Genomic DNA, 16,229 nt, shown 5'->3' on the forward strand with positions numbered 1-16,229 from the left:
TTGTGGAATGAATACAGTGATGGTATCACAGCCCAGAGGGTGCTGGGAGGACTAAGCTGATGAGATTTTGAGACAATGAAGCAGACCTTTGTCCATTCAACAACTACCAACTGAGTGCCCCTGAAGCACAGCCCTGTTCTAGGTGTGTGTACAGGACTTGCCCAGCTGGCATTTACGTGGAGAGACAGGTTTCATCAGGTAGTAAGAAGAATAGCAAATAAAACAGCTTCCAGAAGGTGAGCCCTCAACGAACACTCTGCCTTCATTACCGTATGTATGAAAATATACTAGCACACACACACAAGCTTCTCAGTGCCACTCAGGTGATTCTGATATGTAGCCAAGACTGAAAACCTTGAGTCAAACCAATTACGGCCATCTCATTCCTCTTTCCCAGATGGTGTTTTCCAAGTTTCTCCAATAGCTGGTCACGTGACTAGGTCCAGGTAATGAAATGTGAGGCCAAATGTGAGGCTTGGGAAGGACCTCTGCGCACATCTGCCTCCCTTAGGTTAAAGGAAAGCCCCTTTCCACCTGCCCATTTCTTCTTGTTAAGGACACTGGTATGAGAATGAGGTGCTTGGAGCTGTGGCAGCCATCTTGTAATCATGAGGAAAGAGACAAGAAAACCACAGAGAAGTCAATTTCTGCAGTTGCCTACCTCCAGACTTCTCCTTGGAGAATTAAAACCACCTTCTATTTGTTTTAGCTATGATTAGTCAGGTTTCCAGACAAAGCAGTTTCCAACTGACAGAACTTTATAACAAAGTCACATTTGTGAAGGTGCAGTTGACTATGCTATCTTCCAGGTACAAGAGTAATTACTTAGTTAAGTATACAGGTCTGTTCAGGGGAGGTTTTATCATCTCTATTTTACAGATAAGAAAACTGAAGTTCTGGGGTGCCTGGGTGGCTTAGTTGGTTGAGCATCCTTCTGATTCTTGATTTCAGCTCAGGTTAGGATCTCAGGGTCGTGGGATCGAGCCCCACGTTGGGCTCTACACTCAGTGGGGAGTCTGCTGGAGAGACTCTCCCTCTGCCCCACCCCCTGTGCTCGCTCACTCTCCCTCTCTCTCTGAAGAGATAAACACACAAAATAAAAAATAAAAAAATAAAAAAAGGAAAGAAAACTGAAGCTCTGAGAAGTTAGGTGCCTTCTCCAAGGTCACCAGAGCTAAGTGACTGAACCAGGATTCTAATGCAGCCCTGACTTTTCCAAAACTCATGACCTTTTTCTTTGAAAGTTAAAAAATTTTTTCTTTATTGTGAGGAATAATCTACATACAGAAAAGCACACAACATATGTAAGCATAACTAAAGGAATTAACACAGAGTGAACACCTAGGTAATCGCCACTGAATCAAAAAATGAATATTTTCAGCCCCACCGAGCTCTTGCCCTCCCCAAGGCAACCCTATCCTGACTTCTAACTCCATAATTTATTTCTGCCTATTTTTGAGCTTCAATGCACTTTGTATTCTTTTATCTCTGGCTTATTTCTCTCAATGTTCTGGATACGGGACTCGACCACGCTGCTGCGAGAAGCTGACATTTTGCCACAACGGATTGAATCCCTTCTACTGCTCAGCACAGAAACTGCTTCCAGTGTTTGACAACTATGAACACGGCTGTTAGCAACACTCATGGAAGCACCTCTTAGTACACACAAACACATTTTCTTTTGGGTTTGTACCTAGGAGAAGAACTGCTGAGTCACCCCGCATGTTCATCTTTAATTTTACTGAACTGCCAAAGTTTTCCAAGTGATGGTCCCAATTTACACCCTGCTGGCCCTGGGAGCCCTGGTTGCTTCAGGTCCCCGTTGCACCAGCTTTGGCTTCTGTGCACAATGTGAGCTGGCCATTGGGTGATGCCTTGCGCAGAGCCAGGCCCTGGAGCTCCAGCCCCACTGAGCACACTTGGTGGGGTGGGGGTGGGGGGCAGGTCTGCAGCAATACCAGGAAAAACTTCCCTCCCTGAGAGGACTATTACCAGAGCCCAGAATACACTTGAGGCTACGGTTTGAAGACTATGGAGGATCAGTGTTAACTGGAAAAACATGCTTGCCCTAAGTCAACAGACACAGAAGGTGGCAAAAACAATATGTCATGATATGGCCTCCAACCATACAGCCCACTCTTGCCACACAGGACCTGGCAAGAGGCATGAATGGAAGGAATGGAATGTTTGGGAGTTCCTAGTTCTGGCCCCAGAAATTAATAAACAAGTCTCTCTTATCCTAAGAACCAGAGTCTTGAAATAGATCATGAAAAGCAACGATGACGGATGCTTTGCCCTGGGATTGTGGGTTTCAGTTAATGCACCACCAGAATCAGTGTTTTTGCATCCTGCTGACACTGGCCCGCAGCGCCCTCTGCTGGGGTCAAGGGGAAGCATGGTCCTGCCTCTCATTCTCTCACGCAAGAGACAGGTGGCCTTTGCTTACATTCTGGCTCAGAAGACTTGACCAAAAGCCACGACTTGAAAAGCTCCCAGCTTTTCCTTCTCTGCTGAGGATAATAAGTAGGGCACTGGCAGGGTGCAACGACTGGCCATCTCTAACCGCCACCTGGTCCTGTCCATTGTCATCACCTACCTGGCCTATGATGCTAGCCTTCCGCCTGGTCTCCCTGCTCCAGCCCCACTGCCACCCCTGCCCGGTCCATTCTTCCCGCAGCAGCTGGAGCCAGACCATGCCTCTCCTCTGCGCAGAAGGGGCTAGTGGCTTCCCAACTCTCTTCAAATAAAATCTATACACCCTGCTCAGTCCCCAAGGTCTTGCATGGTCTTACCCTCGATGACACCTGTCATCTCACTGAGGGTAACTGGTCAAGTGAGCTGTAAGAAGTCTCAAGGCCACGTATGCAGGGAGGTTTCGATTGACACAGGTTGCTCTATGTTGGCTCCTGATTCAGACGCATCCCTTTCTCTACTGGGCAGTGGGCACACCCTTTAGGAATGTTTCCTGGCAGGTCCTTGAGGAGTCTGCCTGGGTTCAAATCCTAACTCTACTCCTTCCCTGTGTGACCCTGATAAGTTGCTTAATTTCTCTGTACCTGGATGCCTGGGTGGCTCAGCGGTTAAGCGTCTGCCTTTGGCTCAGGGTGATGCAGGGGGATTGAGTCCTGCATTGGGCTCCCCAAAGGAAGCCTGCTTCTCCCCTCTTGCCTATGTCTCTGCCTCTCTCTCGAATAAATAAAATCTTTTTTTTTTTTTTTAAGATTTTATTTCTTCATGAGAGACACACAGAGAGAGAGAGAGAGAGAGAGAGAGAGAGAGGCAGAGGAAGAAGCAGGCCCATGCGGGAAGCCTGATGCAGGACTCGATCCTGAGTCTACAGGATCATGCCCTGGGCCAAAGGCAGGCGCTCAACCGCTGAGCCACCTGGGCGTCCCATGAGCCACCTGGGCGTCCCGAATAAATAAAATCTTAAAAAAAAAATTTCTCTGTGCCTGTTTCCTCATGTATAGAATGGGGATAATGGCAACTACTTCAAAGAGTCGTAAAGATTCAGTAAGCTAATCCACGTGCAGTGCTCAGCATTGTATCTGGCACACAGTGAGCGCTCAGTATGTGGTAGCCATTATTATGTACACACACGTGTCAAATGTATTTGTACAAAGCCATATGCATAGTTAAGAATTTAAATTTAACCTTTAGTAAGAAGGTACAGTTGGCTTTTCTCCCCATTTAACAATATGCTTCGGAGGTTATTTCTATAAACACACACAATCATGTACCTACTCAACACAAATGAGGCCCTAGTCAATATGCTGTTATTCTTTGCTTTTTTCACTTAATAGGAGAGACTCTCCCTTTTCACTTTGCACACTTACATACTTAAATTCTTCATGAGTGACTGTTACTTTTTAAGTTAAAAAGAAAAGACAAATCCAAACCTCTAACCCTAACAAAACCAAGGTCTGTCAAAAACTTGTGTTTGAAAAAAGAAACAAACAAACTTGTGTTTGCTGGGCAAAGGGGAAGCTGCTGGGTCAGGAGGCTAGACCATCCCTGGCTGGCTGAGGTGCCCTGTGTCCCGGGAGAAGTAGAGAGGTCAGCAAGGGGCTCAGGACAGGGCAGCCCTGGCCCGGGGCTTGTCCTGTCCAGGCTGGGGGTGGCGTGGGGCTGACGTTCAGGGGTGTGGTGCCAAAGCCCAGCTCCAAGCCTGTTCCTGCCCTGGCGGGAAGCTCAGTGCTGCCAATGCTCACATCCCATCTGCCGGGAGATGGGGGCCCACATGACTGTCTGCTTGGCGGCTGGGGGTGGCCATCTGGGGCAGGCCAGCCTGCTGGCTTGGAAAACAGCCTGAGCCCCTCACTCTGGACCCCACACCCTAGCTGACGGGAGCCTGATATATGTGCACGTGGAAAGGACAGACTCTGACCATGAACTCACTGCCCTGCAGCCTCGGGCTACCTCACATGTGCCATCCAGGAGAACCTTCCTGCTGCTCCGGGAGACAAGGAGCAACCAGCACAAAGCCTATTTACAGATGAAGAAACTGAGGAGCCCAGAGGTAAAGCCATCTGTCCAAAGTCACAGCCAGGGAGTGGCAGAGCTGGACCGAACCCAGGGCTATCTGTTCCCAGAGCCAGAACCCAAACTGGACCCAATAGGTAGGGTGCTGAGTAAAGAGCATGGGCTCGGGCTCCAGGTAGCTTGGGTCCATATCCTGGCTCTGCCACTGGGGACCCTGGCAAATGATTATCTCCCAGGAAGCCTCAACCTCCCACCCTCATCTGCACAGTGGGAACAACGGGACCCACATCATGAGATATGGAGAGGATCTGAAGGCTCCAGGCATATAGAACACTTAGGACAGTATCTGGCAAGAACACGTGCTGAGAGTGTTGGCGATTAGTACTGCTACTGTTGTTACTACCGTGGGCCGCCTGACTGTCCACCCTGCCCGTGGGATAGGGAGGGCATGAGGAAGAGGCAAGGTCAATCTTGTTTGCCACTGCCCTCCCTTCAAGGCCGAGTCTGCGTGTGGCCTGCATGCATGGGGGGCGGGGAGCAGAAGGAGGCCCGGTTGTGCCTGTGAACCCCACACGAGGGCGGGGGGGGGCGGGCAAATTCACAGGACCACCTAGAATGTGACAAAGGGACAGCAGACTGAGACCCCGTCAACTAACTTCACTGGGCTCTTCCCAAGTGCCAGGCCTCGCGTCGCCTAGATGTATAACCTCAGAGGGCCCGGTCCTGTGAAACAGGGATTCCCAAGGGAGAAACTGAGTCTCTGAGAGGAGAAGCCAGGTGCCCACTTTCACAGCTAGTGAGTGGCCAAACTAGGAATTCATACCAGGTCTCCAATGTGCCAGATGTGGTCCTGCCTCAGGACCTTTGTACTGGCTGTTCCCTCTGCTTGGAATGCTCTCATCTAGGTGTCCACATGGCTCCTTCTTTCATCTCCTTCAGGTCATGACTCAAATGTTATCTTCCTGGTGATACCTCCCTGGATCATTCTGCCTAAAAACTGAACCATCACTCTTCATGCTTCTTAGCTCTTCCCTGGTTTACTAACTACCTTGTCAGGCTCACTACACTGTATGATTTACTGAAGTACATGTGTGTTGCCTGAGGCCTCCTCTACCAGAGTGCAGTCCCACATGCATCTTTGCTGCCTTATTCACTGTGGTGCCTAAGGTGCCTGGTGCCAGGTGCAGACAGCGGTGCTGAGTGAGTCTCTGGAGAGGGGCAGATGTGTATCCCCAGACCTGTGTCCCTGAGCATCAGGAGCCTCCTGCCCATCCTGGGGAGGACTGGAGGCTGGTTTTGTGGGTGTGGGGGCTGGGAAGTGGATGGGAGCAGGCACAAGACAGGAGCAGCATTAAGCTTGTTTCACACTTATTGAATAGGAATCATGACAGAAATACTCCACCCTAAGCCAGCATCACTTCGCCTAAGCCTCAGGACTCCCAGTATGTGCAACGCAGGCTGGTATTTTAAAAATTCCTTCTACATAGTCTACTTTTATTAATGAAAAAACAACAACAGGGGCACCTGGGTGGCTCAGTGGTTGAGCATCAGCCTTCAGCTCAGGTCGTGATCCTGGAGTCCCGGGATCCAGTCCCCCATCGGGCTCCCTGCAGGGAGCCTGCTTCTCCCTCTGCCTGTGTCTCTGCCTCTCTGTGTCTCTTATGAATAAATAAAGTAAATCTTAAAAAAAGAAAACAACAACACAAAAGCGCTGACACTGAGGTGAGCTTGGGTCTGCCGTGCAGTCTGAGCTGAGTTAGTGGAATCCCAGGGGCCGTGGAGCAGTGGCTAGAGAACAGGCAGACTCTTGGCCCTGCAGCCTACTGGAGGGTGCTCTGGACACGTCCCTTAACCTCTTGGAGCCTGTTTCGTCATCTGGAAGTGAGGATAACAGTGTCTCCATCGTGTAACTGTCATGACATCTAAGTGCATGAATATACATAGAGGGTGAAGCGAACATGTGACCTGGTGGTAAGGAGCTCTGCAACAGAACAGCAATTATAACAAATATTATTTATTAGTGTTTGATTGTTGTCATTTCACCCAGCAGCTCCTCGGATGTCACGGTACAATCTGATGCACTGTGAGCTGTCCCCTCACATTCTGCCCTGGTGCTCATCTGCCCATAAAGGTGAGGAGAGGGAGGAGGCGGCTGGAAGACGAGAGGGGCTAGTGACCACCTGTGGTCTGGGACATGGGGTTTTGGGGCTGTGTCTCCTCTGAGCTGCCACAAAGCCTCTGTGTCATCCCATTCCTCCTCAGTGACAGGGTCTTCATGAGGGGATGGGGCTGGAGCCCCTGGTACAGCATCTGCCAGTCTGGATGACGTCCAGGCTCGGCTGGCCCCACACCCAAAGTCCCCGGTGGTGGCGGTGGTGGCAGCCTGCTGGGTTCCCATGTCTGGGCAAAAGCCAGGAACAAGGGGGATGGGGCAATGCAGAGCTCAGGGAGACCCACTGTGGGGGGCCTGCCCAGCTGACTACCACCCCTTTCTTGTAAAGGTCATTGTTACTTGGGTCTTTTGGAAATCTCTACTCTTTTTTTCTGGCCTTGCTTCCCTCTTTTTGCAGAACTCCCTGGCTGCCTCTTCTATGTGGCTTTGATGGAACTGTCAATCACAGTGTCCTGTCCTGCCCCTGGAGCCAGTGGAGCACATATGATCCAAGCAGAGCCAATCAGAGTCCTCCCCCACAGATTTGGCAGCAAGTGTCTCTTCCCTGTGGAGGAGAACATCTAAAGATGTAGAAGAGCTGAACCGCCGCCAGTCTCCAGTTTCCTATGACATGGAGACAGCTTGTTGTGGCAGAAGAGAAGAGAATGACATTCACAATGCAAAACAAGAAGCAGAGCTTAGAGGAGCAGAGCGGTCAGGGGGCAGAATTCTGTTGACATCATCTAGGTGCCTGGATCCAGCTATGCCTGAAGCTAGACCTACCCTGGATTTGCAATGATGTGAACCAATGAATTCTATTTCTGGCTTCAACCAGTTAGAACTAGTTTTCTGTCAATTACAATTCAGAGTCCTAATTGAGCAGGGTGCCCCCAGCAGGTCTTGTTCCCTAACCACAGCTGATATTTAATCTAGGCAAAGACCTATGACCAAACCAGGACAACGGGTTTCTCTACTCAGACTTGAAAGCACTGGGAGCGTTTTGAGCTGAACAGCATTGACAGAGGCACCCTCTGTGGCTGAGATTCCCCAATTCCGCCCTGCCGGAGGCTTGCTGCCTTAACTCTTTCCATTCTGCAGGACATCTCATGATCCTGAAAGAATCCCTTATAGCTCTCCCTTTTATTTCTTATGCTAACCAGAGTGACTCTCCTGCACATGTAAGAATCTTGGGCTCTCCAAGATTCCAATCCTGGCCTGGCCCCTTATTCACTGACCCCAATTAAGTCATTTAATTTCTCTGAGACTTAGTTTTCTCTTCTGTAAAATGGAGGGACTGCCAAGACTGCCCTCAGGAGGTTATTGGGAGGATTACGAGACATGTAGCTGGGGAAGCACTTGCCCACAGAACATGGCACAGACTAAGAGCCCACAGAGGTGAGCAGCTGTAATTGATGTAAATTAACAACAGTGACAAGACCTACCTCACGGGTCCGGAAGATGATCCTGTACTGGTACTGAGGCCCATGATCCTTGTGGTCCTCCAACTTCTCCCGTTTGATGCTCACAGCCACTGGTCCCAGCTTCTCATCCACACCAAAGTAATTGGCATGTTCTGAGAGGGAAGAGCAGACTGAGTTCAGAGTAAGCTCTTTGGGAAGGAGGGGTGATGTGCCACACCCGGGGCAGGTTCCTGTGTGACCCATGGGATCCTGCTCACACAAACCTCCTGCCTGGTCATGGCCACGCTTGAAAGAGAGACGGATCCCAACACCTGACCTGTGCCACCCCTGTCAAGTAACAGAACTTTTCTGAGCCTCCGTTCCCTCATCTGAGAAGTGGGGGGCCCTGACGCTACCCGTAAGTCACTGACTTGATGGGAGGGTGAAATGCAGCTACAAAATGTTAAACGCTTAGCGCAGTGTCTGGCATGTAAAACACCCCGCCTCATTATGATTATCCCAGATTTGCAAATGTTCACCATTAGCTTAGCTGCCGATTAGCCCTAAGAAGTGGCTAAGATTCTATTCTAGAGAGTCACTTTCAGGGCTGCACCACTAGGTTAGATGGACGGTGCAGGCCAAGGTGCTCCACAGCACTCTCATCAGTAAAACGGGATCAGTAAGGACAGACCCACCTTCCGGCGCTGTTGTGAGGATTAAATAGGTCAGTAAGCGTGAAGTACTTAGTGCAGAGCCCAGTACACAGTAAGCACAAAAGACATGTTATCATCATCCCAGGGCATGATGTTTGTCAGGGAAAAGGGCCCATGATTCAAGCCTCTGAGTATCACCTTTATCTAGCCACGTTTCTATACACCTCGGACACTTAAACTACTCTATCCTTATGGGGGGGGGATAGAACCTTTGAATCACAGAGCAAGCCTCCTGTTCTCTTCTCTAAATCACAGCTGTCTCCCCCTCTTCTCTAAACATGCTGCTGTTTGCTAATCCTTCCAGCCAAACAGTTTTCCCTGATGTATAACCCAAATATTTCCTGCTTGTGGTGGATACCCAACAGCAGTGTGTCTTAACCCAAGTCCACGAGGTCAACATCTAATCATGGCCAGGAATTCTTCCCGTCCCAGTGCTCTGAATATTTAACTGATGGTTCCTGTTCTCCTGTTCTCAGTGAGTCAAAGACTTATCTAAGGCCCAATCAGGTATGTTCATGACCACCACCAGTCAGACCAGCACCTGCACTGGGTTAAACCATCTCCCCAGCAGTTGGTCAGAGAACAGAAGGATGATCTGCTCTTCAGCTATTAGTGCATTTCTGAAACAGCTGTAGGGGTTGTCTTGTTTTGCACCAATGCAGACCCAGCACCTTGCAGCCTTGCCAACACTGCAGACACTCAATAAACAATGACCAATGAGTAATTTATTTATAAGCTTCCATGGCTCCAAAGAAATCCACTTTTGAAAGAAAATGGCTTTTTTTAAGCTCCATGATGAGTACTTACTACCTTCCTGATGAAGAACTAGGTGTTTTAACGTACAGTCTTAGATGATCCTCACCACAGTCTTTTTTTTTTTTTTTTTTTTCCCTCACCACAGTCTTTCATGGTGGTGTTTCCATGTGTGAGTCAAAAAGATGTGTTTGTTCTCTATTGGGTTAGGTACAAATTTTATAACAACAACAACAACAACAACAAAAAACGCAGAACCAGGTTTTGATTGGGTTATTCAAATCCTCGACAGCCTTATTTTTTGACTACTAGGTCTGTCAATTTCAGAGCCTCTGTCAGTGTCTCCTGCTGCCTGTGGATTTGTTCACTCTTCTAACTGTTGCCTTGTCAGTTTTTAATTTATATATACCTGAACCCAGGGTGCCAGGTGCACAAAGGCTCACGACTATTCCAGTTTCTTTTCTCCGGGTTAACAACTGTCTGGAACTTTTCCCCCTCATTCTTTTATTTCCAATTTCTGTGTTTTTCTGTTTTGGGGGTATGTGATGCTGCCACAATCATCCCCATTCCTCACATGAAGATACAGAATCCAACAACTGAAACGTGTCACATAGCCAGTAAGATATAAAACAGATGGCCCCAAAACCCAGGCTGTCTGACTTGCAAGGCTGGAGCTCCAGAGACTGCATTCGCTCTGAGCCCCATAGAATGACTTGGGTGACATTTTGTTAGGTTTGACTAAGACACTGGTTTAAAAAAGTTTTTTTAACTAGTTGCTGTGGAGTACCTGCCTACCCATTGTATTTTTCCCTTCCTCCTTTTCAAGAAAAACACTCTACTTTTAGGGAAGGAAAAGAGAGGCGATTTGTCTAGCTAAAAATCTTTAGTTCCCAGCCTGCCTTGTAGATAGGGGTGGTCAGTAAGCAGCTGTGGTTGGATAGGGCTTATGAGAAGCTCTTTAAAGGGGACTGACTTTACAGGAGATCTACGTTTTTGCTCTTTCCTTGTCCTCTTTTTCTTTGCCTGGAATCATGGATGCGACAGCAGGAGCTGCAGCAGCTATCTTGGACCAGGAGATTACTCTGGTGGGGGGGCGCTGGAGGCCATGCACTAAGGCTGGCATACCACTGATGCTGAGGAATAACTATACCAGCTCGGGGCTGTTGATCTCCAGACTTTTTTTTATCAGAGAAATAAACTTTTGTGTCCTTCAAGCCTGTCACTGGCAGTTATAAGCATTTTTAAATCAATACAGCTGCCAGAATTAAATATTAGGATAAATCACATTTTTAAAAAAAATTGAAAAAACAAAAACAAAAAACAAAACAAAAAACAAGGATCCTTGGGTGGCTCAGCGGTTAAGCAGCTGCTTCCGGCTCGGCATGATCCTGGAGTACCAGGACTGAGTCCCGCATCGGGCTCCCTGCATGGAGCTTACTTCTCCCTCTGCCATTGTCTCTGCCTCTCTTTCTCTCTCTGTGTGTCTCCCATGAATAAATAAAATCTTTTTAAAAATTAAAAAAAAAGCCCACAAAACTTAAGTTTAGGTGAATCTTTTTTTTTTTTTTAAAGATTTTATTTATTCATAGAGACACACAGAGAGAGACAGAGGCAGAGACACAGGCAGAGGGAGAAGCAGGCTCCATGCGGGGAGCCCGATGTGGGACTTGATCCTGGGTCCCCAGGATCACGCCCCGGACTGCAGGTGGCGCTAAACCGCTGCGCCACCGGGGATGCCCTTCAGGAGAATCTTGAGGGGAAAAAAAAAAAAAAAAAAAAAAAAAACCAACCAGAAAGGCTGGCAACACTGCATAGCCTGCATTTTCTGCCTGATGACAGTGAGGTGGAGCTGAGCAGGAACTGCCCTTTGCTCAGTCCCTGCCTGTCCTTGTGGGGTCTGCACTATGCTATATGGCCTCCTGTGATTGCCCCATGGACACCAACGAACCTAGTGACGTAGGAAGCCATATTGGCCTGCTATTAACACCTTCTCAACATCACCAGCTCTATCTCCAAAGGGGATCCGGAGCCTGCCTGCTTCTTCCTTCTTCCCTGATGCATGGGTTCCCAACCTAGCCTTGTCCATCATCTGCCTGGACCAGGGCTGCACCCTCCTCCTTGGTTTCCCCACTTTCCAGATCCTCCACATCTGTGCCCCAGAGGGAGGTATGAACATCCAAGTCAGATGAGGGCCCTCGACTGCTCAGAGTTCTCTTGTGGCTCCATTTCACTTGGGGTACAGGTGAGAGTCCTCACCGTGGCCCACGAAGTCCCAATCTGCCCCTGTCACCTCTCTGCCTTGGCTCTGTCCAAATCCCCTCAGTCACTCCGTTCCAGCAACAGTGGCCTCCTTACTCCTCCTTTAGTGTTTTAGAACTACTGCACTCGCTCTTCCCTGCACCAAAAACACTGTGCCGGGTCTCCACACAGCTCCCTCCAGCCCAGTAATGAGATGGCATCTACCTCGGAGGCCCTCCCAGTGCTTTCCCTACCGCACATGCAGCCTCTGACGGGACACTATTTCCCTCTCCTCTGCTCTACTTTTCTCCATAGCCCTTGCCACCCTATGACACCTTATATAATTTACACCTTAATCTAGTTTTGTCTTACACCCCCGCCCCCCTTTAAGTGCTCGGAAGACAAGATCTTAGTTTTACGCTGGTCTGTATCCCCAGGTCCTACGAAGTGCCTGGCACACGGCTGAACGCAGCACACAGTCGCTAACTAAACACGCTCTATGGTCTCCTGGCGGCTCCAGGCCTTGGCGAGCTCAGTCCTGCGTCAGGCACCAAGCTAGCCCCCCCCCACCCCCCCCACCCCCCGCGGCTCCGCTCGCTGCACCCGCACTCCCCTCCCTGTGCCCCGGGGCCACGCTGCGGCCGGCGCGCCACGTCACCTCTGCCCACGAAGTGGTCCTGGTAGTAGCGGGCGCCCAGGTCCACGTGCTCGATGCTGTACTGCCGCGGGCGGCTCTGCGTCCTCTGCTGCTCCTTGGGCACCTCCAGCACCGAGATGCTGGCGTTGGTGCGGTGCGCGCTGAGCGCGGGCTCTGACGGGCGACCCTCGCCGCCGCCGCCGCCGCCGCCGCCGCCCGGGGAGCCCACGGCCGCCCGCGAGAAGCTCACGTTGCGCTCGCACTCGCCGCCGATCTCGTTGCGGAAGTGCGGGCAGCTGAGCAGCAGCTCGTTGCTGTTGTCGTCGCCCAGGTCCTGCTCCAGGTTCTCCTTGCAGTTCAGGTCCTCCGTGCTGGGGAAGGCGGCGTCCAGGCCGCCCAGGCCGTGGGCCCGCGCCGCCGACAGCGCCGCCGTGGCGGAGGCGGCCGAGGCGCCCGTGGTGGTGTTGCGCCGCTGCGCCGTGGCCACCCTGTTGGCCGCCGCCTCGTTGAGGTCGAACAGCATGCTCTGCACGTCGAAGTGCGCGAAGCTCTTCTGGCAGACCCACGGGCGGCCGGCCTCGGGCGGGCTGCGGCCCTCCTCCGCCTCCCCCGGGGCCCGGCCCGCCTCGCCGTCCGCCTTCGCGCTGCGCAGCTTCCGGAAGATGGAGGAGTCCGCGGCGTCGCCGCCCAGGCCGCGCGCCGCCTTCTTCCGGGCCTTCTCCTTCTCCTTGGCCGGCTGCCCGTTGCGGGGGTCCCCCCTGGCCCCGCCGCTGCCCCCCGGCGCGTGGGGCCCGGGCTCGGCCTGCAGCAGCTCGCGGAGGCTCTGCGGGCCCGCGGCCTCGGGCTGCTCGCTGCGGAACTCGTTGAGAATGTCGAAGAAGCTCTGCTCCGGCACGGCCTGCACGTCGATGGAGGACGTGCTCCCGTACTCCCGGAACAGGGGCAGGGCCCCCGTGTGCCGCGGCCCCCGAGGCTCCCCCGCGTCCTCCGCGTCACACTCGCTCAGGGTGATCTCGCTGCTGCTGCGGTGCCGCAGGGGCAGGAAGGCCCTGCCGGGGGACCGCGGCCACCCGTCCTGGAATTCCACGTCTTTGGACCTTCTCCTGGAGAGTCGGTGGAAGGCTTTGGGCCCCGAGGAAGCCGGGGCGCTGGCCGGGGGCTGTCCGTTCTGTACGCTCCTCATGGGATGGGCCACCTTCGTGGCCTTGGCGCCGTCGGCGTCCTGGGAGGGGCTGGGGTTGTTCTGCTCCCGCAGGGCCTCCCGCTTGGGCGGCCAGTCGGCCACTCGCGCGCGCACACCCATCTTGGGCACTGCGGGGGTGGTGGGGCTGGGGCGGGTGGTGGCGCCGACGGGGCTCTCCCCCATGGGCTGGGGCACCCCGCCGTTCTGAACCCAGAATCCCATGGGAGCATAGTCCCCTGCGTGGGGCCCGGGGAGGACGTCGGCCCCCCTGGCCCCACAACTGGCTGCCAGGTCCACACCATCATTGGGAATGGGCCGATAGGTGGTCATAGTCCACGGGCACTGGAACGCTACTGGCCCCCGTGAGCTGTGGTGTGATTTTATGGGGTCCCCTGGCCCTCAGCCATTGTTCAGGGCCGCCAGTCCCAGGATGAAGGATGCTGGCCCCTGAAGCCTGACGGGAAGGTTGTGAGTCTGTGGAGTCCAGTTCTCCACCATCGCTGTGGACGACTGTGCCAGGACAACCTCAGGAGGCAGGTGCTGTCCTGGGGTCTCCAGACGGAGTGGCTCAGCAGGACAGAGCTAGCAGCCGATGTGGGTGAGGGCCGGCAGGCTGCAGGGCTGTCCTCCCTGCCATGCTGAAAAAGGAGAGAAGGCAAAGGTGAGAGGTGATGTTACCGTTCCCAGAGAAAGACTTCTGTGTGACCGCTTTATACTCATTTTAAAAAAACTTGTTGATTATGGAAAATTTCAAACATACTCAAAGCAGAGAAGAGGACCATGAGTACCCAACCAGCTTCAACAACAGTTAACCATTCCCCATTCCTGTTTCATCTATCCACTCATACCCTACGTTGTTTTTTTTTTTTTAATTTGACAGAATATTTTAGAGTATATCCCAAGTATCAGCTCATTTCACTTGTAAAAACTTAAGCTTGTATATCTAGCAGTTAAGGCCTTTAAAAAATTAACCTCACTACCTTTATCACACCCATCTAGATTAACAAGAATTCTTTAATGTCATGTAATACCTCCATATATCTGCATTGCATTTATCCCCTTGTCTCAAAGGTGTATTTTAGGGTTGGTTTATTCAAATCAGGATCCAAACAAGATCCCTACTCTATTCTGGCAGATATATTTCTTAAGTCTCTTCTATTCCATGATGTCTCCCTTTATTTTGACACTATTCATCTGCAGAAGGAATGAGGTCACTGTCCCATGGAGTTTCCCACTTTCAGAATCTGGCTGACTTTTCCCTTGTGGTGTCATGAAACATGTTCCTCCGCCCTCCGTGGGTTCTGCAGGTAGAAGCTGGCCTGTTGTCTATCTGTCCTGCAGTCTTCCTGACCAGCCACCCCACCAGAAAGGAAGTAAAAATGATAGATAAGTCACCATGAACACTGGAAGATTTGGGGGAGGGGAGGTCTCTGGAACCCTACATGATTAATAGATACCATGAGCCAGAAAATCAGCTCCTGCACTTCTTTGCTGAGGGGAGCCCAGTGGCTCCTTACTGCATTAGAATCCAGTCCAAATCCTCTGCTGGCCCACAAGCCCCACGGCCTCTGACCCTTGCCAGTCCTCCTGATGCCTCTCCCCATCCCTAAGATCCCATTGCACTGGCCCTCTTTTCTGTTCTGCTGATAGACCAAACCCCACCCAGGAGCTCTGCATAGCCTTCCTTGGTTCTTCACCAGGCTGGCTCCCTTGCATGATGTCAACTCTTCAATGAAGCCTTCCCTACAAAGAGAAGCCCACCAGTGACTAATGGTGTTTCCCTGAGGAAAGGGAAGGCCATGTGTGTGTGTAGGGGATATTTCCTAACTTGTGCCCCTAAGTATGGAGCAAGCTAGCAGAGAAAGAACCAGGGGGCAGCATGAAGCAGATTCATGGAGCAAAACAGTGAGGCAAGCTTGTAACATCTGAGAAAGTGAGAATCAGAAAGGGGTGGTGGTGGGGGGTAGTGTGGAGCGGGAGTATACTCCTCTTCCTACTCCCAAGGGAGCATTCCTGAAGCTGTTGCAGGGAGGCACGCAGGGAAGGGAAATGGAAAGCCCCCAGGGTCAGGTTGGTTAAGGGAGACAGGAGCAAGGCCAGGTGAGGCTGGGTGAGCAGCACAGCAGAGACATTTCTACAGAGGCAGGTGGGCCTCAGCTCCAGTGACCCAGGTTTTCAGGAATGTGGATGCCGCATCATTGGATTTGTGAACTGAAACCAGGAATCTTGAATTGGATGCAATTTCTCCCAGTTTGAAAAACAAAAATAACAGCAGCAACAACAACCGACTACCAAGCAGAGAAGATCTCTACAAGGATTTTCAAGAAACTGCTAACGGTGGTTGCCTCTGAAGGGGAACTAGGTCTCTTTACCCCCATTCCCAGCCCCTTCTGCTTCACTTTGCTCTTTAGTACTTAAGAATATACTCACTTATTTCTCTTATTTATTCCTGATCTCTACCCCATAAGAATGTGAGATACTAGGATCTAACTTTTGTCTTGAAAGTAGGGGAAGGAAGGAACCTTAGCTTTCATTGTACACCACTGGCTATACCTTTTGAATTACTTGTACGTACTTCTAGTCAATAAATACATACTTAAGACCATTACCAACAAAAACCAAAGAAGGGTGAACGAAACAAGTATTCGGGCCAAATCTGGGCAGGGGATGC

The 16,229-nt window shown here is 51.3% G+C and overlaps 1 protein-coding gene across 7 annotated transcripts in view; it reads right to left on the bottom strand.

The window, feature by feature from the left end:
• The window catches only part of SIPA1L3 (signal induced proliferation associated 1 like 3), a 235,052-nt gene that overhangs the window by 84,519 nt on the left and 134,304 nt on the right, over positions 1-16,229 (bottom strand). For all 7 annotated transcript variants that reach the window (XM_072779651.1, XM_072779621.1, XM_072779648.1 and 4 more), the window contains 2 exons: positions 12,397-14,196; positions 8,077-8,207 (listed from right to left, as the gene is read on the bottom strand). In XM_072779651.1, coding sequence (XP_072635752.1) covers positions 8,077-8,207; positions 12,397-13,888 — 1,623 coding nt within the window. In that variant the 5' untranslated portion in view covers positions 13,889-14,196. The remainder of the gene's footprint in view (positions 1-8,076; positions 8,208-12,396; positions 14,197-16,229) is intronic.

The sequence above is a fragment of the Canis lupus genome, chromosome 1, assembly GCF_048164855.1.
Source record: "Canis lupus baileyi chromosome 1, mCanLup2.hap1, whole genome shotgun sequence".
In the NCBI taxonomy this organism is placed as follows: Eukaryota; Metazoa; Chordata; class Mammalia; order Carnivora; family Canidae; genus Canis; species Canis lupus.